The 21,797-nt window shown below is 50.9% G+C and overlaps 1 protein-coding gene across 3 annotated transcripts in view; it reads right to left on the reverse strand.

Annotated features, from left to right (window-relative positions):
* Positions 1–21,797, reverse strand: part of Ankmy1 (ankyrin repeat and MYND domain containing 1) — a 52,600-nt gene that overhangs the window by 1,760 nt on the left and 29,043 nt on the right. Inside the window, exons 12-18 of one of the 3 annotated variants that reach the window (XM_037210128.1) lie at positions 21,323–21,430; positions 20,334–20,465; positions 19,121–19,234; positions 18,627–18,792; positions 12,220–12,295; positions 11,315–11,475; positions 9,933–10,144 (exon numbers count right to left, since the gene is read on the reverse strand). In XM_037210128.1, the coding sequence (XP_037066023.1) occupies positions 10,098–10,144; positions 11,315–11,475; positions 12,220–12,295; positions 18,627–18,792; positions 19,121–19,234; positions 20,334–20,465; positions 21,323–21,430 (804 nt within the window). In that variant the 3' untranslated portion in view covers positions 9,933–10,097. Of the gene's footprint in view, positions 1–9,932; positions 10,145–11,314; positions 11,476–12,219; positions 12,296–18,626; positions 18,793–19,120; positions 19,235–20,333; positions 20,466–21,322; positions 21,431–21,797 lie in introns of those variants that run through there. The other 2 variants (XM_037210127.1, XM_028890633.2) reach the window with 2 other exon arrangements.

Consider the following 21,797-nt stretch of genomic DNA (forward strand, 5'->3'; position numbering starts at 1 on the left):
AACACGAAAGACTTGGGGTCACCCACAGAGAAGCAGCGAGATCCTCACAGAGAAAGAAAAATAGAAAAACCCTGGTAAAGTAAGCTGAGATTTGTAAGATCACAACATGGCAAAAAAAAAAAAAAAAAAAAAAAAAAAAACAGTTTACCACCAAATCCAGCACCCTGAGAACCATATCACAGGCAAACTGAAACTGTAAGTACTATCAGAGAGAAAGGGGGGAAATCGAAGCTATAAGGTTAGGACAAGCCTTTGTGGGTGCTCACAAAAAAGGAACTAGAGAAGCCCCGGAAGAAGAGGGAATGAGTCTGAAAGCTTAAAGATATAATAGCTGAGAATTATCCAAATCTTGGTAGGTTATCTAGAGTCATGAAGCTGAAAGGATTCCAAGCAAGATCAACCTGAAGATGGATGCCTGAGACATAATCAAACTAAAAGCCAGAGATGAGGACTTGTAAAGGCAGTGGGAGATCCATCACATACAAGGAACCTCTCTCTCTCTCTCTCTCTCTCTCTCTCTCTCTCTCTCTCTCTCTCCCTCCCTCCCTCCCTCCCCCTCCCTCTCTTCCTCTCTCCCTCTCTCCCTCTCTCCCTCTCCCTCTCTCTTTCCCTTTCTTTCTCCCTCTCCCTCTCTCCTTTTCCTTTCCCTCTCCTCCCCCCCCCTCTCTCTCTCTGTGTGTGTGTGTGTGTGTGTGTGTGTGTGTGTGTGTGTGTGTGTCAGAGTTTTAAAACCTTGGAGGGCAGAAGGAAATGAGATGATGAAACCAAAGTTCTGAAAGAATAACTTCTAGCCAAGAACATACCTAGAAAAGCTGCCACCTAGAAATGAATGCAAAATAAAGATATTCCCAGGTATCATGTCTATACCTGCCTAATGAGACATGCCAATGGGAACTCTCCACATTGACATGATACCAACTGGCAACGTGAAAACATGGAGCTATGCCACTCTCCATCAAAGGAAGTGCACCGAGCTTAAACCATTGACAACGGTAGTGTTTCAGGAGTGAAAACAAACAAATGTATTTTTTTATGTAGCTGCAATGGTTTTGTTAATGGATATGCAATATAAAAAAAGACTAGCATAAAATGGGGTGGGGAATAGCAATATAATTTTTGCAACTAAAAAGTTACTACCAATTTAAAATAGAATTTAAGGCTCAGGAAACATTGTGGAACATAGAGCAGAAAGATTTTTAAGAGCCAGAGGACCCAGACATGTGCTAAGAAAGTGCCTTTTAGACATGCCAGGGAAGCTGCACCCATTGAACATTCAAAATTATACTCACTGAAACAAGACCTGCACAATGACAACACCAGTTGACATGCTAACATAGATGGTGGGAATCTCAATAGGCCCCACCCCTCGATTAAAAACTACAGGCAATCAATGGCCTCTGAGAAAGGGATAGATTATCTAACCCCATGTGGTCAGCCCAAGATGCATATATACATGAGCAGCGCTAAATGGACTCAGTAGGCTGTATGTTATATACATACATGTGTATATGTCTGTCTGTAGAACAATAACAAAAAAGAGGTCATGAAATTGAGAGGGGGTGGAAGGATGTGAAAGAAGTTAGAAGAAGGAGAAGGTGGGGTGGAAATGATGTAAATGCAGTACTCAGGTATGAACCACAAAATAATTACATAAAAATTTTAACTGTACTTGGGACTTGGGAGGCAAAGGCAGGAGGACCGGGAGTTCTGAAGCCAGCATAGGGAACACACAAGGTCTATGAGGTTGGGCTAGAGGGATCCAATTATACATTGTATATGAAATTCATTTCACCATTGTGATGGCTTGAAGGAGAATGGCATGTATAGAGTCACATGTTGGATGTGTTGGTCCCTAGCTGGTAGAACTGTTTGGGAAGGATTAGGAGGTGTGGCCTTGTTAGCAGAGGTGGATCACTGGGGCCTTTGAGATTTGGCTCTTTTCTCTGCCTGATGCTTATGGATCAGATGTAAGCGCTCAGCTACTGCTCTAGCACCATGCCTGCCTGCCTGCCGCCATGCTCCCCGACATGATGGTCATGGACTCACACTTTGAAACTACGAGCCCCCATAAATGTTTTTCTACAAGTTGCTTTGGTGGTGGTGTTTTGTTGTGATATTAGAAAAGTAACTAGGACAACCAATGGGCCAAATGAGAAGGGGTTTAAAGATATATCCCTTGCAAACAGTATCTGAAAGACAACAGAAGGGTCTCTGTCAACCAGACAAAATGGATTTCCAGTCCAAATCACAAGGTCACCGTGTGGTCATAAAGAAGGCAGTTCATCAAGCAGATAGAGCAATTGTAGATAAATGTGTGCTAAATACACAAAGCAGACTCTGTCAGATCAGAGGGGAATGTAAACAGTAACTTTAGCATCCCACATGTGGTGGTGATTTATAATCCAGACAGAAAAACAAGAAAACAACAGACTTGAAAAATACTAAAGTGGCTAACATGCACACAGGTGATTCCATCCACAGCAGAGTTCATGTGTGTCTTGGGAACATGGACATCGCCAGGACAGATCACATGATTAAAATCTTATCAGTGTCTTTCTTAACCACAGTGTTATAAAATGATATCAACACTCTGAGGAACTTATAAAAATTCCCACAAGTATATGAGAATAAATAACATACTCCTTTATAACCAGCAGGTCAAAAAAGAAATTAAAAAGGAAATTTAAAACTATTTAAGACAAATGAAAAAATTAAAACACACCAAAACTTATGGGGTGCGCCAAAAGCAGTTCTAAGCGAAGTATCTACAGTGACAAATGTCTGTAGTAGGAAAAAAGAACCCAGCCAAGCTAACGTCATTCAAGGAACAAAAAAAGGACAAACTATACATAAAACAGAAATAAACTAGTGATCAGAGCAGAAATCAATGAAACAGAAACTAGAAAAACGAAAGATTAATGAAACTTGGTTTTCTCAAGTGATAAAACTGTCAAACCTTTAGTTAGACAAAAAGATCTCAGAATTACTCACCAAGAGGAGCCATTACAACAGATGCTATAGGAATAGAAAGGATCATAAAAAGATTGCTGTACTAACTTTATACCTGCACCTTGGACAACCTGGAAGAAATGGAGAACGTCCTAGAAATATACAACTTCTGTAGACTAAATCATGAAGAAACAGAGTTTGAACAAATCTCTAACAACTGAAGATACTGAATCAGCAGTGACAGGCAGTCCCACATGAAAGCACAGGAGGACAAGAGGACTTTGTGGATGAATTCTACAAACCATTTAAAGGAGGATTAAACACCTCCAAAAGCCGAACGGAAGGTGGTAGGAAGTCTTACAAACTCGTTTTATAAGGCAGTCATCTCCCTCACACCAACTTTAGAAAGGGGGACTATAAGAAAATCCACAAGTCCTTGTGAACTTGTCACAGTCAGTGTCACGAGCACATTAAAGGGATCATGGAATACTACCGACGGGCTACCTCCCTGGGCTGCAGAGAGGTTCAGCACACACAAATCTGTGTGATACGTTATACAGTCACAGAATAAAGGATAAAAAGCACACAGTAATCACAATAGATGTAAAAAAATTTCTGACAAAATTAACATACTTTCACAATTAATAAAATTAGGCTATTAGGAGGGATGGCATTATATATATACTAAATGTGGATATATCCATATAGATATCCACATATATATCCACAGCGAACAGCATTTTTGATGGACAAAAAACAAACAAAGACACCTCTCTTTAAGATCAGGAACAAGATGAGGATCCTGTTTCACCTCTTCCACTTAACTTATTTCTTGGAACTCCTAGACAGAGCCAAAGGCAAGAAAAGGAAATAAAGAAATCCAGTTCAAAAAGGAAAAAGTCGCACTATCTTCCCTGCAGGCGCCATGTGTCTTTCCCTACAGATTTACCCAAAACTCAGAGCTAGCAAGCAACCCCAGCCCAGCACTAAGACACAAAACTGACATAAAGTCGATTGGTTTTCTACGTGAAAACAATGAACCATCTGAAAAGAAACTAAAAAGGCCAGAGGTGGTGGTGCACACTTTCAATCCCAGCACTCAGGAGCTGAGGCAGGAGGATAGCGTTCAAGGCCAGACTAGGTAACATAGCAAGGCTTTGTCTAGGGATACAGCACAAAGGTAGAGCGCTGGTCTCATATATGCAAAGCTCTGGGTTTGATTCTCAGAGCCAAGAAGGAAAGCGGGGTGGGTGGGACAAGGGAAGGCAGGGAAGAGGAAGGGGAGGAGCTAAGGATACAACCACACCTGTAATAACGTGAACATTAAAACACTTAGAAATAAATATAACCAAGGAGGTGAAAAACTAGAAACTAGAAAACATTGACAAACAAGTTTAAAAAGCCATAAGTAAATAAAGTAAATATATCATGATCTGGATTGGGGAAATTAATACTGCCAAAATATTGATACCATCCAAAACAATCTACAGATTCAGTGTAATCCCCATCAAAATCCCAATAATATCTTTCATAGGACAATCCTAAAATTCATATGGAAGTACAAAAGACCCTGAGAGCCAAAGCTGTGTCTAAGAACGAAGACTGCTGAGATGTGGAGGTGTCCCATTTTCTATTTAAAACTGTTACAAACTAAAGTCATGAAAACAGTAGCCGTAGCCAGGTAAGAACCGACATGGGTAAGAACACAGGAGAGCCCAGGAATTAGCAAAAGCATACACATCCAGCTACTCAATAAGGCCAGGAGAATACAGCAGGGAAATTATGCCCTCCCATAAGCAGTGGGGCCGGAAATGGTCTCCTGGCTTCACAGTGTGGGGGAGCCAGGACCTGCAGAAAGACCAAGAGAACTGGATGCCCTTCCCAGGCTTCAAGGGAACGAACCAGCAAGGGAAGCCACAGCCCTGGCCTCAGCTACACCGCTTGTAGCCCAGACCCTAGCTTCCCACTTCTCCCTCTCCAGAGAACACAGAGGTCCCCAAACTTCCACAGGGAACCCTGGCACCCATGTTCTAGGCTTCCATCTCCATCACGACTCAAGCTACCCTCTTTGTTGCTATCTGAGGCCCTCTCAGGTTCATCCACAGCTCCTTTGCCTCTCCTCCGAAGTTCTGGATGGTCACCTGACCACGGACTCTGGCAGCAGCCCACTCTCCCAAAAGGCCAGATGTGGGAGGGTGTTGAAAAGAGGTGCCCATCCTTGCTGGTCTACAGCTAGACTCTAGCTAGCCCCTTCTCCCAGATCCTGTCCTCTCTTGCCGCTCCCTATCGACTTCCTAGTCTATGTGGAGCCAAAAAATCCCTTTGTGTCCGGAGCCTGCCAGGTCTTGCCTCCTTCAGAGCCCTTCAGACACCACTTGTCTCTATCCTGCTTACTGGCCAGGGCCATTGCGTACATCACTTCCTGGCTCTGCACCCTAAAACTCTCTGTCTGCATTTCCCACACGGAGTCTATGTCTTCTCTAAAGGCACTGTCTGGTCATTTGCCATACCCCACATCGCACCATCCTGCCTCCTGGCCTCAGCCTCATTTTCTGTGGGCCTCTGGGGGCTCAGGTGGATGGCAGGGCACCTTTACCCAGACAGAAAGGACGGTGCAGCTGAGTCTAGCCCAAAAGAGAACCCAAAATTCCAGGTGAGCACTGAGAAGGGGATTCTGGGGGCACAGGGGTGGAGATACTGGGTCCCACAGACATTGGCACCTCCAGGATGACCTAAGACACCGCCCTCCCGGGAAGATGGGCCTCCAGAGAAAGGGTTCCTCCTCTCTCCCAAGGTGCCTCTGCCTCGTCAAGTGTATCAGTCTCTCCCCTTTGTCGTCCTCATCTCAGCAGCTGGTCCCCAAATCTCCAGGAACAGGGGCACATGGGCCGCTGCTGAGTGGGGAGCACTTGGACATGCACTTATGTCCTTACACATCCAGGTTCCTAGCAGCAACTGGAAGCCATTGGGACAAGCCATCGGCTCCACTCTGCTCATGGGAATCCTCAGCACCTTCCCTGACTTTGGGGTACCTGATGGAGGCACGTGTACTCTGTAAGCAAGCTGGACCCTAAACCGAATCCTGAGCCCATGCTGCTTCAGCCCACTGGGGTTCCCCAGGAAGGACAGGTCCAGGAGAGCTGTGACTACCCTAGGGCTGCCTGCCTGAGTAGGTTACTTTGGGCAGGTGGGGGAGTGGGGGGGGTGCCAGCCCTAGAACAAGAGAAGGAACACATGTCCCAACAGGGATGGAATTTAGTTTCAAGGTGGAGGCTCGGCAGCTGAGTAGCCAAGGCACAGGCAGCTAGAGAGCACCAGAGACAGAACAGAGCATCTGCTGGGGTCTGCAGCATCCCTTTCCTCTGCTGTCCTGCCCCTACCTTGGGATAGCGCAGACGGCTCATCCAATGGTCTCAGTACTATGCAGGAGGCCCCTAAGGTAGAAAAAGCGCCATCGGCACGAGCCACAGGATGGATTCTGAGATGCTGGGACAAGTGCTTGGCCTTCCCTTAGAGAGGGCTGGGTTGAGGTTCCAGTAGACAGCAGGCATCTGGTAGAGAAGGCCCACCCTCCATCTGGCCATGTGTGAACTCCTGTCCTATGTGTTCCAAGCAACCCACGGCTCTCACAGACCACCTGCCCCAGAATAACCGCTTGGATCACAACCAGCCCAACAGCACTGGAGCCAGCAGCCCTGCCGAGGGGGAGGAGGAAGGAGGCTCTGCTCTCAACACAGCTTTGGGCGCCACCTCTCGTCTCTGCAGGCGGGAGAGGCGGCAGCATGGGACATGACCACTTTGGAATGTCCTCCCTTTGTTCTCTGTTCCCTGACATCATAGTTCAGGCCTCCAATTGCTCTGGAGTACAAGCCACCTGGCCCCATGAGAAAGTTAACAGTTCTGCAGGGATTGCCAAGGCCCTGAGAAGATAGGGAGGGGCCGCTCCTGGAAAGAGCACAAGTACAAGTCCCTCCTGGGTTTCCAGCCCCACCCCTCCCCTAGTATCTCACCTCTTCTTCCTAGAGACAACTTTCCCGGCTAAGAGGGGCTTTTCTAGAATATATGCCCAGGCCCAGATGGCCTCTCCTTGCTCTGAGGAGCAGCCCCATCCATGTAGGCACTGCCCCACCTACCCCCCCTTTCACCCTCAACCCTTCTTCCCACCAACACACGACAAATGTAACCGGGTGTACTGGAATGTGGGCCCCTGAGGCACAGGGACCAGGCCACCCCGGCCTATGACCCAAAGGGTGTGGGCTCACAGCAGAGTTGATCCAGAAGAGACCATACATCTCTGAGTCTGTGGCTAGCAGAAAAGGCACAGACAGGGACTCAGTGAAAGCCACCCTGTGGAGGTGGGCACTGCGAGGAGCCACGAGGGGCCAGCACGTCTGGGTGGGTGTGTGCTGGAATGGCAGAGAGGTCACAAGGCCCCTCCGCAGTAAGGCCAGGAGGGGACAAGAGAAGCCAGGAACATCGGTGCGGGGTAGGGAGGAGGGGAGGGACGGGACTCCACTGGGCTTTGCTCTTGAAGGCAGAGATAAGCTGACTTCCGCAGGTAAGATGTGATGTGGAAGCCAGAGAGGAGCCATCAACGAATCCCAGGTGAAGAAGACAACAGAAGGGTAGCCTCACATCAAACCTGGGGGGCTCAGCACCTCCAGGTTCCCCCAGTCTCCCCCAAAACTAGTCAACTGCCGAGTCCCAACAAGAGACAGGGTCCCAACAGGGAGAGACATGAAAACCAGCCACCACTGACCATCTTAGGGAAGACCTGGGACCTTTCAGTTCTAGGCAGATGATGGAACCGTGAGTCGATCACACAGTGACATACTCAAATAGCTCTGGACAGCTGGGCTAAGTCACCCCTGCTTGCAGTCTCATTGGGAGACCGCTCCCTCGGCCTGTCAGGGACGGATGCATCTGACAGAGTAATAGAAGCTTTGGTGTGGTTCAGCTCAGGTTGCAAGAAGCTGCGTTCCAGGTGAGCCAGAAAGAGGAGTCGCGGTGCCACCGAGTGCTCCGTGTCAGAGGGTGTGAGAAAGGAGGCGAAAGGACACAAACGTCACACCAACGTGGACAGATGTCACACAAGGCCACTCTGTGGCCCTCATCTCTGTCAGACCACCATAGCCTCTGAGAGCACACTTCGGAACACAGGGAAGGCTTCCTGGAAACCAACGGAAGGGTTAAAAGCCCAGTGAGTGTGGGCATGTGTGTGTGAGACCCTTTGTAGGCTGAAGGACAAATGGCCTGAGTTACAGTCTGGCACTCCAGCCAATCTCCAAGACTGATTTTGAAATTATGGGACCAGCACATTAGAAACCAAGCTTTAGGTCACATTAACTGTCATACTGTTCAAGGCAAAAATCAGTAGAGAAGTGTGTGTGCATGTGTGCATGGCTGTGTGCCTTGTGCATCCACAGATTAAAATCTAAATATCTTCTCCAAAATGTTTGGAATGGACACTGGGATTAATATGGCTGTCACTATTATCTCCTTTTAAACAAAGCATTAGGGGTGACTAGAAAACTGACTCAGTAGTTAAAGAGCCAACTTTCTGCTCTTCCAGAAAACCCAGGTTCAATACCCAGCGGCCACACAGCAGCTCACAACCATCTGTAACTCCAATTCCAGGAGATCAGGTGCCCTCTTCTGGCCCCCACAGTTATCAGTCAAGCATGTGGGGGGGGGGTGTATATGCATAAATATGTGTGTGTTTATAAATTCATGCAGACAAAACATACAAGATAAAAAACAGCACATATTTTCAACAGAGTAAAACATGGTAGGGTCTTCACTTGGAGGAAATGTAGAAAAATACAAATATAGGTGTCCACGACCTTGTTTGGAACAGCGGAATGCCCTTACGTGTGTATTCATGGGTGTGTGTGCATGTGTGTGCATGCCTGGCTAGCCCCTGCGTGTCTGGAGAGGCGTGGGCCCATTTGGGAGGGCACACAAGGGATGGCCTTGGCCTTCTCATGTTGGGGTAACTGTCACATTTGCTTTACATAGGGAGTGTAGAAGCTTCTTTGCTAATAGACGGAGTAGACGTGGGATGCCCACGCACCCAGCTGCTGACATGGGCACCGGCACCCCAACCCGTCAGGCCCACCATTACTAGCACTCTGGAACAAGAAGCTAGCTCACCCAGGTGACAACTGAGTCCCTGCCTGTCAGGAGCCGCCCTGCTCTTAGAAAGCCACCTGTGGCGGAGTTCCATGAAGGAACAGCTCATTCCTCCATGGTCGTCCTCACCTGCATATATAAGCCTTACCCGCCACCGCTATGAACCTCCTCCTTGGAGTAGAAATCAAAACCCAGGCAGCAGTATTGCTGTGTTGCTGCCAGGGGAAAGGCTGGCCAGCCGTGGTCTTCCCCAGTCCTCCCGGGCTCTATAGCCCCTTCCCCGTCCCTTCCCCGCCCCTTCCCCGCCCCTTCCCCAGTCCTGTGCTTGATCAGCCTGTTCTCTGCTCCACTCCCTCCCCCAGACACCCCTAGGCCTGTCTCCCCTCAGGCAATGGCCATGCTGCAGCCCTCGCTGCCTACCTGCCTGCCTTCTCCCTCACCCTGGAAGCCGGCCACCCCCCCTTGCTCTAGTCCCGTCCCTTTACCCCCATCAGTCCCTGTGACTTCCACTGTGGCCTCAGCACAAGCCTAGCACATGGCAGACAGGCAACTAATGTGCTACAAGAGCACCCTGGACCCCACAGGGGGTTAGGGTCCATGGAAGGAACCTGGACAACGGAGAATGGCTCTTCCTTGGGACCAGGGGATGCCTGCAGCTGGGGACGTCAGGGCCAGCACGAGCCGGGAGCAGCCAGTGTCCCGCAGTCGGCTCTCTAGCAGTTCTGACCCTTGACCTGCCTGTCTACTAGCCCTTCTCTTTTCCTGAAGTACTGAGCACAGTACAGCACAGGCCTTATGAGAGACCAACAAGGTAGGCATAACCCGCTGAGACTTGACCCAGGACACAGATGTGAAAACACACCATAGGTCACTTTATTGCCAAGTCAGGAGGACAAGACTGCTGTGACATGCAGCTTGTGACGTGCAGTTGCAGTAGCACAGACATTTCTTGCATGAGGCCAGCAGGGGTCACAACCCTAGGCTCCTGCTCAGGCTCAGCACCGAGCACTGTCCCCTCACGGGGATTCTACCTCCCTCCAACACTCTTCTTCCAAACGGGGCACTGGATGGATAAGAGGAGGCAGAGAGAGGAGTATGGCAGTCTAAGTGAGCAAGAGACTCAAGGGGTAGATGAGCTTGACTGTCCCTAGGAGGCCAGGCCCAGGAGCTGTGACCACTAAGCCTTGCTACCTGGACCACAATGTCTCTCTCCCTGGGCCTCCCCTGCTCTACAGGGGGTGAGGAGATCCCCCGGCTCGCTCAGCTGCGGCCTACAACCAACTTCTCTGTGCTTTGCCCAGTGCTGCCTGCAGCAAAAGGAAGTGTCGGCCACAGCCACCCTTCAAAGACAACTCCCTCAAGACCTGCAAGGCCAAGGCTATTGCCAGATTCTGGGTAAACCCCACTGAGGGAACCTGTTACCGCAAGTCCTGGTTTTATACAAGAGTAGCCCAACCACTTGGCAGGAACCAAGCCCCGGACAGTGGGTAATGCCCCTAAAATACCAGAGCTGCAATACAGCCAGAGCCCCGTGCCTTTCACCACTTTAGGAGAGCCAGAGGGAAGGAGGATGGAGGGGATGGGCGTGGAGTCTGGGGAGGAACAGGAAGGGCATCTATAGAAGCAGACACCTGTTGAGACCCACATGGCTAGATGTTCTAAGGGGACTGCTAAGTGACACTCCTGTTAAGTTCCATCTTGTCCTACATGTGACCAGCAGATGCCCCAGTGACAGCAAACCCCTGGCACCCATGTCTCAGCTCTGCAAGGAAGTTACATGCCCACTTTCCAGGAAGTGACCATGTATAGTGATGTCACCACAGATGAAGACCCAGGATGGCTCCCTGCTCTATCCTTCCCATTCTACACCCTCAAGACACACACACACACACACACACACACACCACATACCACACACACACACACACACACACACACCGCGCGCGCACACACACACACACACAACACCCTCATACATACACCCACCCACATCACCATCATCACCACTACCACCACACACACACACACACACACACACACACACACACACACACAAATACACAACAACCCATTCAGTCCCAGCTGTAAATTCTGGGAAAGCATCCTGAAACAGAAGAGCTTTCAAGGGTGATGGTGATTCTCTCCCCCACCCACTCCCCAGGCCTGCGTCTTTGTCCTGGGAATCGGTAGTAGACCCCCTCGCCAGGCCATCCCAACATGGCACCCAACCTACTCATGATCATGATGTCATTGCAGTCCTTCTTATGGAAGTCAGTCCAGGCCTTTGTCTTGCAGTACTTGCTGCAGGTCAGGATCCCATAGCAGCGGGGACAGGGGGTGAGGCGGACCCCAATGGAGCGACCACACTGGTAGCAAAACTTGTAAAAGGCAAGGCTGTAACGGAACCCCAAGGTCAGGTCTGTGCCCACGCCCCAGCTCCTAAGACAGTCATGGCTGCACTTCCCACCAGGCAGAGCAGCCACCGCTGATGTCCTCACCCAAAATGGTCTCCACGTGGCTATTCTGAGCAGTTAATACACACTGCCTTTGGGCCCACCACAGACTCTGTAAAGGCTGCTGGAGCAAATGCTATGCATCCAACATGGCGACCAGGGGCGCTTACAAGCTCGGGGAAATGGGTTGTGAGTACCGCTGCTGCGATGAGGCAGCTACCGGAAGGGAGACCTCAGAGCTTGTGTTTGGGATGAAACTCAACACCAGCTTCCTCCATTTCCGGGGAGATGCTCCCCATCACCCTCTCTAGCCCTGCCCCGTCCCTTGGGATTAACGGTGTAGATGTTCCCACGAATATGCCTGGGTCCTTCCCAGAGGGTACACAGCTGACTACAGGGCCGCCTCTGCCACAGAAACACCCTGCACGAGGATGGCAGGGACTTCCTGGAACAACAGTGGTTGAGCTGGGCTGTGCTCTGCCATGGGAGGTGGCCACCCTCCTGAGGATGCGGAGCTCAAGGGTGCCCCACCCAGATAACCCAGCTCGCTGAGTCCTGAGACCCCATCTGTGAGCCTTGTTCTGCCTGGAGCCTGGGTCTGGGTGCTAGGCTGCCTGGCCAAGGCTCTGCTACTCGGGGCAGAGAGAGAAGGCGGCCCGGCAGGGCCAGAGCCCATAGCACTCACGGCTGCTTTTCTGCGGCTGAGCTCTTGGGCAGGCTGGAGGTCCTCTTCTTCAGCCTGTGGCTGGGGGACAGCTCTACTGCAAAGAGGTCTGAATTAGCGCCTGGTGGCCAGGAGAGTGCTGCAGCTCGGGGAGGAGCCATCACATGTGGCTGTCACCCGCCCCTGCACAGAGCTTACCCACCTGCAGCCCCTGCCTAGATCTTACCTTCGTCGTCCACTTCTGTTCAGGATTTGCCTTGCTACATACACCACTAAAGGCTACCAGGCAGCCTCGCCCCGTTCGCAGACTCTCTGAAGGAGTCGCCCTGGGGACCTCCCATTTGTCTCCGAAGCCCTGATTACTTTCCCTTGCTCTCTTTCAGAGGCCAGTTGTCACTTGCTCAGAAACCTAAATGTGTGGAGTCAACAGCGGTGGTTAATCGTGTCAGCTTTGGTGATTTAAAAATCACCTAGGAGACAGACCTCCGAGTATGTCAGTGAGGGCGTTTCCAGACAGGTTTAACCGACGTGGCTCGACCAACCCTGAATGTAGGTGGCATCATCCTGTGTGATAGGGGCCCAGACTAAATAAAAAGGAAGACATGAGCTGAGAGCCAGCATTGGTCTCTCTCTGCTGCCGGACTGAGGCTCTAAGGTGACCAGTTGCTTCAGGCTTCCGTCAGCACAACTTCCCTCTTGAACTGTAAACCAAAATAAATGCTTTCTCCCTTAGGTGGCACGTGTTGCGTGTTTTGTCGTCGTAACAAGAAAAGTAACTAAGCCAGAAAACTGGTGCCCAGGGGTGAGGCTGTCGCTGCGACAAATCTGGTCATGCGGAGGAACTGGTGTGTGGGAGGAATGTGGAAGAGTCTGGAACGGCAGGACAGACAAGTCCTAAACTGCTGCAAACAGAGCTCAGCGGAGCCTCCTGGTGGGAGTTTGGAAAACCAGAATGCCTAAAGAAAGAGACATGGACAGCGGCGACTCCGCTCATGAAGATCAGGACTCTCTTGAGACTTGGACGTGAGTCCATTCAGGTTACGTTCTGGCAAAGAGTCCAGCTTCATTCTTCCCGTGTCTTCAGAATGTGGGGGAGGCTCAATGCCTAACGTAGACATTTCTTTGGCAGAAGACAGCATGGCACTTGGGCTGTGGTGTGGTCTCTGTTCTTATTCAGGTCAACAGGAGGAGAGAGCAGAAAGTTCAGTGGGGAAAGCGGAGCTGGCAGGAGAGAGGCCGTGTGAGCTGCAGCAGAACTCGAGGTGGGGCTAGCCAACGCTTTCAGAATCTGTATAACTCTCGAAAATCCCCAGATGTTTAGACGTGGGGCTGTAGGCTTAGTGTTTGTCTTGTTGAGATTTGGTCTTCTTTACTCCGACCCCCTCTTGCTGTCTGCCTTCGTTGTGATAAGACAACATGACCAAGGCAGCCTACAGAAGAGTTCACTTGGGGCTCACAGTTCCAGAGGGTTCGATTCGTGGCCATCATGGCAGAGAGCATGGCATCAGGCAGGCAGGCATGGTGATGGAGCAGTAGCTGAGAGCTCACATCACAAGCCTGAGACAGCTAACTGGGAATGGCATGGACTTTTGAAAACCTCAAAGCCTGCCCCAGTGCCATACCTTCTCCAACAAGGCCACGCCCCCTAGTCCTTCCCAAGAGGTTCAACCATCTGAGGGCCAAGCATTCAAACCCATGAGCCTATGGGGGCCACTGCCATCCAAACCACCACACTATCTTTGGTCCTCCCTTTTAGAATGGGCATGTTCATCCCATGCACTATGAGAATGAGTCTCTAGGGATGGCAAGAACTGACTTCAATCTCTGGAACCCATATGGTAAAAGGAGAGGACTGATTCTTGATTCTTACAAGCTGCCTTGACTTCCACATGTGTGCCACATTCACTCCCTAACACACACACACACACACACACACACACACACATACACACACACACACACACATGCACACATGCACACACTCTCTCTAAATATAAAAAAATGAATAAAACTAAAATAAAGAGTCATGTGTCTAGAGGTCAAGTTGACTCATGATTGTTAGTCTTGACAAGCAAGCAGCAGAATTTAGAATCACCAAAGAGACAGACAGGTTTAGCTGACACCAGAAGACCCACCCTTGATGTGGGCGGTGCCATCCCCTGGGCTGTGGTCAATAAATGAATGAATAACCAATGGATAGAGAGGAGAAAACAAGCAGAGCACCAACATTAACCTCTCTCCACTTCCTGACTGCAGATGCCATGTGACCAGCTGCTTCACAGGACTCCTGCCACCATGCCTTGCCATCACGATGGATTATATTCCCCTTTTAAACTATGAATCAAATTAAATCTCTTCCTCCTTTAAGTTGCTTTCATCAGGATTTTGGTCACAGCGACGAGAAAGGTAACCGACGTATCTACTCTCCCCTGCTCCTCGTACTAGGCTGCTCCATGGAAGGTGCAGCCTTAGGATTCCGTGGTCACCACAGGGTGATGGTGGCCTGAACAGGGCTCTTCCCTGACCACACCTGGCTGTTCAAGTCTTTGAATTGCTCATTGGTTGCCCCTGGTTTCCAACAGTGCTCCCTCCTGGCAGAACTTACTCAAAAGACCGACAGTCAAGGCAGGGCTTGCAGCAGGAATAGCCCCAGCTCAGTGTTGGCTGTTTGCTCTTTCAGCCACTTCTCCCACGCTCACTCGCCAGCAGCTGGCCACAGCTGTCCATCTTGTCCCTCCGGCGGGGCTGTCACTCTGTTCACAATAGCCCTCAAAACCTCCAGGAGCTCGGAGGACACCATCAGGCCAGTCTCTGAAGTTACATCCTTGAGAGAGATTTCGGGCTCTCTGTTAAACGGCTTTTCCTCCAAGTAATTCTGAGCTAAGGTCCTGGAGCTGGTGGAGACGATGGCACACATCTCTCTAGTGACACCCTCACATTAGGAACTGAGTACCCAGTGCTGAGTAAGGAGGTCTTCCCAGCTTGCCTCTCCTGGCATGGAATTCGGCCCTACCAACTGGATGAGGTGGTCAGAGTCCCAGGACGCCCACCAACACTGAAATTGTACCTCTCTGTGGCCCACAAGGGAGGCTAGGTGCAACAGTAGAGTCTGTCTTCAGCCACGTGGAAAGTGCACTCCATCTAGAGCCCAGCCTTTGAAGCAGGCACCTAAAGACAGCATGAAGACTGCTGGCATCTGTGACTTCTGCAAGGAAAGGCCTCCTGCTGGGGCTTTCTTGGCTATGCCAGCCTGGAGTGAACTTCCTGCTTCCCTGAGTTGGCAACATGAAGAGGAAAAGTGGACCCCAGTTTAATATTCAATACTATGGTCTGTTTGCATGGAACTTACTGGATTTTGTTGACTAATCATTCCCTTCCACCTTATATAATCAATCTTTGAGCCACTTGCAGAAACCTTAAATAGGCAGGTGTTGCATTTTTGGGGTGTGTGTGCGTGTGTGTGTGTGTGTGTGTGTGTGTGTGTGTGTGTGTGTGTATGTGTGTGTGTGTGTGTGTGTGTGTGTGTGTGTGTGTGTGTGTGTGTGTGTGTGCTGGGTCTGCAGACGATTCCACGCTACCATGGCAAAGGTGGACACTAGACCTGTTATTTTATGCGATCTACATCAATCAGTAAGAGGAGGAGGAGGAACTGTGTCCTTGTATAGCAGCTCCCTTCCTTCTTTCAGAACTACTCACACTCGTCATTAAGCAGGTCTGCTAACAACTCCTGGCTTCTGTTATCTGGGAATGTTTTTTGTTTCGCCTTTTTTGTTTGTTTGTTTTTTTGTTTTTTTGTTTTTTTTTAAAAATAGTTTTGCTAGCTATAAAAAAAGTCTTAGTTAGGAGTAATTTCTGTGGCTTAGTGGTTAAGAGCACTGGCTGCTCTTCAGAGAGCCTGATTCAGTTGCCAGCACCCACATGGCAGTTCCAGGTCCAAGGGAGCCATCACCTTCTTCCGGCCTCTCTGGGCACCAGGCACACAGGTGTTGCACATATATGTGTGCAGACAAAACAATCATACACATAAAAAAATTAATGACAGTTTTAAAACAGAGGAGTAACATCTGATGAGAAGCTGACTATTGGTACTCCCTTGTAAATACTAAGCCATCTTTTTCTTGATGCTCTGATTTTCTCCTGGTCTTCCGGGTTCCTGACATTTCATTATAAAGTGTCTCTGGATTTCTTTGCACTTAGATTTCCTGGGATTGACCTTCTCACATGCAGTGATCAGCACCTTCAGAGTCCCTGTGACCCTGCAAGCTCACACATCTTTGGCTGCTTCTTGCTCCTTTCTCTTCCTCTTCTGGAGTCCCATCACACACGTGCTGACGAGCTCACGGTGCCACCCATCTGCTGGGCTCCGTTCATTTACCTTGGTACTTTTCTTCTCTCTTCTTCAGACTGAACTCATCCCTATATTGTCCTCTGGCTTGATGATTTCTTTTTCAGTTACAGCCAAGACCCTCTAAGTGAATGTTTAACTTGGGGGCTGGACTGATTGTCAACACCAAAATTCCCACCTGGTTCTCTTTGATAATTTCTACTCTTTACTGATAGTCTCTACTAGGCAAGGTGTTGCCAGGGTCCCTTCCTCTACTTCTTTGCCATGTGTTTTAGATCTTCGAACATGTTAAATCTAACGTCTGGGCCCCTCCCCAGGAGTGTCTGTGGTTCATCCCAGCACATGGGTCACACTCGTTTCTTTGCATGTCTTGTTGTGTTGGTCCTGGTGTTGTGTAGGTTCTAATCCCACACCCCAGCCCAGGCTTGCTGCTGCTGGTCATTGGTTTAGTGGCTATCTGAGTTGTGAGGTGTCCCCATTCCACAGCAGGAAGCTCCTGACACTGCTCCACATGGAGGGCAGCCTAGGGCATGACCACAGTCAACCTCTCTGTCTCTGTCATGACTGCCTAGCTATCAGCTCCACCAGTGCTGGGCTGGTCGTTCCACTGGCTCCAGAGGTGTTCCTGGAACGTAAATTACCCTCAGAGTGAGTCGATCACTCTGCAGCTATTTGAGGGGAAAGTCTCCAAGGCCAGTGCTGAAGGCTTGTTCAAACTCTGGACTGCTCCCCTGCTCTGGTTCCTTCTAGTTCTTTCTAGTAGTAAGCCATGCTGTAGTTCAGCCTGGGGTGCCAGTGGATCACCTCCCTCACAGGTGCCTGTCACCCCCAGGCCTGAACTGGTTCATGTGCTGTTGAAACTGAGTCTGTTTCTTTGTCAAAGCTCCCTGTGATTTACGGCATGGTGACAAGGCTCTGGAAACAGAGTGTGGAAGGCAGACCCCTCCATGGGTGAGAGCCCCACTTCAGGATCTACTCAGTGATGGAAAGGAGAGGTTGTGTGGTCAGATCCCAGCCAGCTTCCCTCGGCCAGGCCCCCTGCCTATGAGCTGTTGGGAGAGATCAGAGGCCCAGCATCCTCAATGGTATCTAAGAGCAGAGGCAGAGACTGTGGCCCACGGTAGAGTATGCACATGAATAGAGGCATCGCCTCCCAGTAACACTAGCCAGCACTCAGCCTCCACATTCTTCATCCCTTTCCAAATGGGACAGCAGTTTGAGTCAGGATAAGTTAGTACGTGTGGGCAGGACAAAGGGACAGAAATAGTGGCTGTGTGTGTAGATGTGTATGTGTATGATAATTAGGTTCTGGGCATAAATGTGGAGTGCTAGTAGGTTTATGGGTGGGACTGTGAATAGTGCGTGGGGGACGCTGGTTGTGTGTGTAAGAGAGGGTGGTAGTCCAGTGTGTAAGTTTGGGTGTGTACTTGGCTGTGTGTAAGTGTGGGCATGTAGCTGGGAACTATCTGTGGAGAACAGGGGTAGGTGGATATGGGTATGGGAGTTGGGAGGATAAGCATGTGTAGGGGTTCAGGATGTTGGCGTGTGAGTGTGCAGGTGGGTAGACATGCATGTGTGCAGCAGACGTGGCTGTGGGGTCGGTGTGGGTTACTCTGCAGGGGAAAGAGCTGATTGTATTTAACTGTGGCTGGATTTGTGGCTATCAGGAGGGTGTACAGGTTGGTATATATGCAGGGGTGGGTGTGGATACGTGGATTCTACACGTTTTTGTGGCAGGTATTGGTGCATATGGATGTAGGTGTATGGTGGAGGCAGGTGGTTCCTGTGGGTGGATGGGTGTACACTAGGGACAATGTGAGTGAAGGCATCTGTGGGCATAAAGATGTATGTGCACGGTGGGTAATTGGGGTGTTGGGGAAGAGTGGTGGACAGGTGGACATGTGTGAGAAAGTTGTAACAGTGAGGGTTACAGTCTGATGTGACTTTGAGAATGAAACCATCAGGGACATTGTCGGGGGGTGTGGGTGTGGAAAGGACGTGGGTGAGCAGATATAGGTCTGGAGAATGAGGGTGTTGGGGTCAGAACAGGGCTAGGGCACTCAGCCTGATGAGCCTCACCTACCTCTCTTGCTCAGGTACAGGGCCTTTACGTCCAGCTGACTCTCTTTGCTGAGGACAGCACGCCGTAACTGCAAACCCATATATTCTAACAGCCTTTTCCGGGCTAAGAACGTCTCCCGCTCCGAGGGCATCAGAGCATGGAAGGGACAGTGGGCGATCTTCCGGTCCTACGACAGAGCACAGGGTCACTACAAGTCCTTGGGGGCTGCCACTTGCCAGCCAGGCACACCCGAGGGTCACCAATAACTTCCGAGCACCCCCAGCCCAGACTGCAGAGTAACTGAGTGAGCAGGCCACCTCTCCATCCTTGGTGATGACTGTGAGGACACAGAGGACACTTGCTCAACACAGGACACTTGCTCACAAGTGCCCAAAACACATGTTTACCATCATGAGGTCTTCTGTCCTAGAAGACCAGCCTTGGCTGTGGACTCCTAGATCTACCCAAGAGAAGCCAGGTCTCAGCGGGACCTGGCTTAGAGAACAAAGCCACACCTGGTAGAATTTGAAGTAGCCATAGTCCACGGCCGTCCCCACTGCCGTCCTTTCCCCTTGCGTAAGCACCACAGGTTTCAGGACATCAGCCCCGTAGCTAATGAGCCGGTCAATCTGCAGGACACAGAATCTGTTGAGCGCACAGGGCCGCTGGAGAGGCAACACGAGCCACCTGCAGCCCTGGACTGTGCAGGGGCAGTTCCACACGTGACCACGCCAGGACGTGCATGGCTCTCGGGTCCTGCGAACACACTTGCTGGACAGCTGAAAGGCGGCCGAAGGACACCGCCCAGCAGGAGAGCGCAGTGGCGGCCTGCCCCCAGATGTGTGAGGAAATCAGAGACCAATACGACAGACAGGACTGACCTTCCAGCCCCATCCTAAAACGCCACTCCCTGGATGGGAGCCCTCCCCGACTCCATTCGTGGCCACAGTCACGTCGTGAATGGACAAACAGAATGTGGCATGAGCACACAGGGGAGCACCCATGAGCCTTCAAAAGCCATATCCAGCGTACACAAGTCAGAGGCCCCGTCAGCACCAGGAAGTACAACGGCCTCTGCTTCAGTATAACCTCCTAGACCCGTGTCTGAGCCGCTGCGTAGCCTGCACATAGTGTTATGTGAAGTGCAATGTGTGACCTGGGCGCTGTCAAAGGTCACCATGAAGACGGGAATACAAATAAAGAAACCGTGACAGCTGCAGTGGACTGACAAGTGAAATCAGGAGGGGGGCGTGGCGAGCAGCAGCTTGTGGACTAGATGTGGCTGTCACTCAATAAATTCCAGCTGGGGGGGGGCGGCAGACAGCTGTGATGCCAGCACTTAGGAAGCTGAGGCAAAAGATTACAAATTTGAAGCTGGTGACGTTACAGAACAAGACTCTTTCTCTCTCTCTTTCTCTCTCTCTCTCTCTCTCTCTCTCTCTCTCTCTCTCTCTCTCACACACACACACACACACACACACACACACACACACACGAAGCCAACAATGCACAAGCAGACCTGCCAGGTCCAGACACTGTCGACAGATTAACACCACCTCATTTCCCAAGCCCTGTGGGAGGTGGGTGCTGGGTGCTGGATGCTATGTCCTTTCGTCTGTTTTAGTCAAGACATGGTATTAGGACGGCCCAGCCTATCCCACCCTGAACCCAGCCAGGACTCTCCATCCCCCTGCCTCATCCCCAGCATCCTCCCGTGTTTCCCCTCACCAGGGCAATCTTGTTCTCGATGCTCCTCTGTTGCTCATAGGCCAGGTCACACACAACACACAGGGCAGTGCCCAAGCCTTTGGTCAGAGGCAAGTTGGGGTCAGCTCCCTGAGACAGGAGTTCCTTCACAACCTGGACACACAGACAGACTCCTGAGCAACCACGACCCTGGGTACTATCCACAGGTTCCCCCCACAGGGAACATGAGGGGTGGGAAGGAGCGTGGCCAAGCCCCTTAGGGAGGAGTTGCAGTTCTAGCCAGGGCCTGGTTCTGACGCTGTGTTGGTGCGCGTACCAATGCAGCCGCTCTGACAGGTGCTGCTGCTCCTGTCTCCCTTTCTAGCCCAGGAAAGAGCACGGCTCTTGGGCATGCACGCAGCACTGGCCAGGAGCACATCCTGCCCGGGCCCTTTGGCTGCTCCTCCTCGGCTCTCCTCTTTCTTTCACAGCTCTCATCAGTATCTAAAACCGTGCTGGACGCCGACATAGGGCCCCGATTCCCCCCAGCTATAATGTGCGGAGGGGGGATCCTTAACGCAGACACCCCGTTCAAAACCTGCTGCTCACAGCGGTGCCTGCCTTCCCACGGAAGGTGCTCAGTCAGCACAAGTTAAGTGAAGAGGAAGGATGGGGGAGAGGCTGTGTAGGCCGGTGGGAGGGTGGATGATGGATGAGTAGGTGGGTAGGAAGCTGGATGTCTGGGTGGGTGGGGGAAAGCAGCTATATGGCTAGATTGGCAGGTAGGTGGGTGGATGGGTTAGTAAATGGGAGACTGGGTAGATGAACCAACCAACCAGTAGACTGAGGCGTGGGAGAACGACACAGCGAGCCCCAGCAGCTGACTGGAGGAAGGGAGTCAACGGTGGCAGAAACAGCCCAGTTTTCCGGTGCACGTGTACACAGGGGCTGGGTGCATGAGAGCCAAATACACAGAGGCCAGGTGCCCGAGACAGGCACCGGGTGTCCAGGCGCACAGGACTCAGGCTCACCAGGTCATTCCCACTGGCGATGGACAGGGAGAGCGGCGAGTGGCCACTCCACAGCACGTTTGGATTCGCTCTGTGTGAGAGAAGGAGTCGGACTATGTCCCTGGCACACTGTGGGAAGAAAAGGCAGAAGCACATGAAAGCAGAGGCACCATTCCCAAGAAGCACCCACACACACACACACACACACACACACACACACACACACACACACGCACACACACACACCACCAATAACCCAACTGCCACCTTTAAAATCCAGCCGGTCACTCAACTGCACTTTGCCGACACTATACCCTCAGGATGTACCAAACCCTGGGAGCTGGGGTCCAATCTCCTTTGCCAGCCTGTTTCCCTGCAGCCTCAGCAACTGGCCAATGAGATGCCCGAAATCGGCGGAGGCGCTCTTGGGAAAGCTTCTCCATCTTTAGTGGATAATACAGGTGTGGTAGCTGGACTACTGCGGCCTCTACGCCCT

The sequence above is a fragment of the Peromyscus leucopus genome, chromosome 13 (assembly GCF_004664715.2).
Source record: "Peromyscus leucopus breed LL Stock chromosome 13, UCI_PerLeu_2.1, whole genome shotgun sequence".
Taxonomy (NCBI): domain Eukaryota; kingdom Metazoa; phylum Chordata; class Mammalia; order Rodentia; family Cricetidae; genus Peromyscus; species Peromyscus leucopus.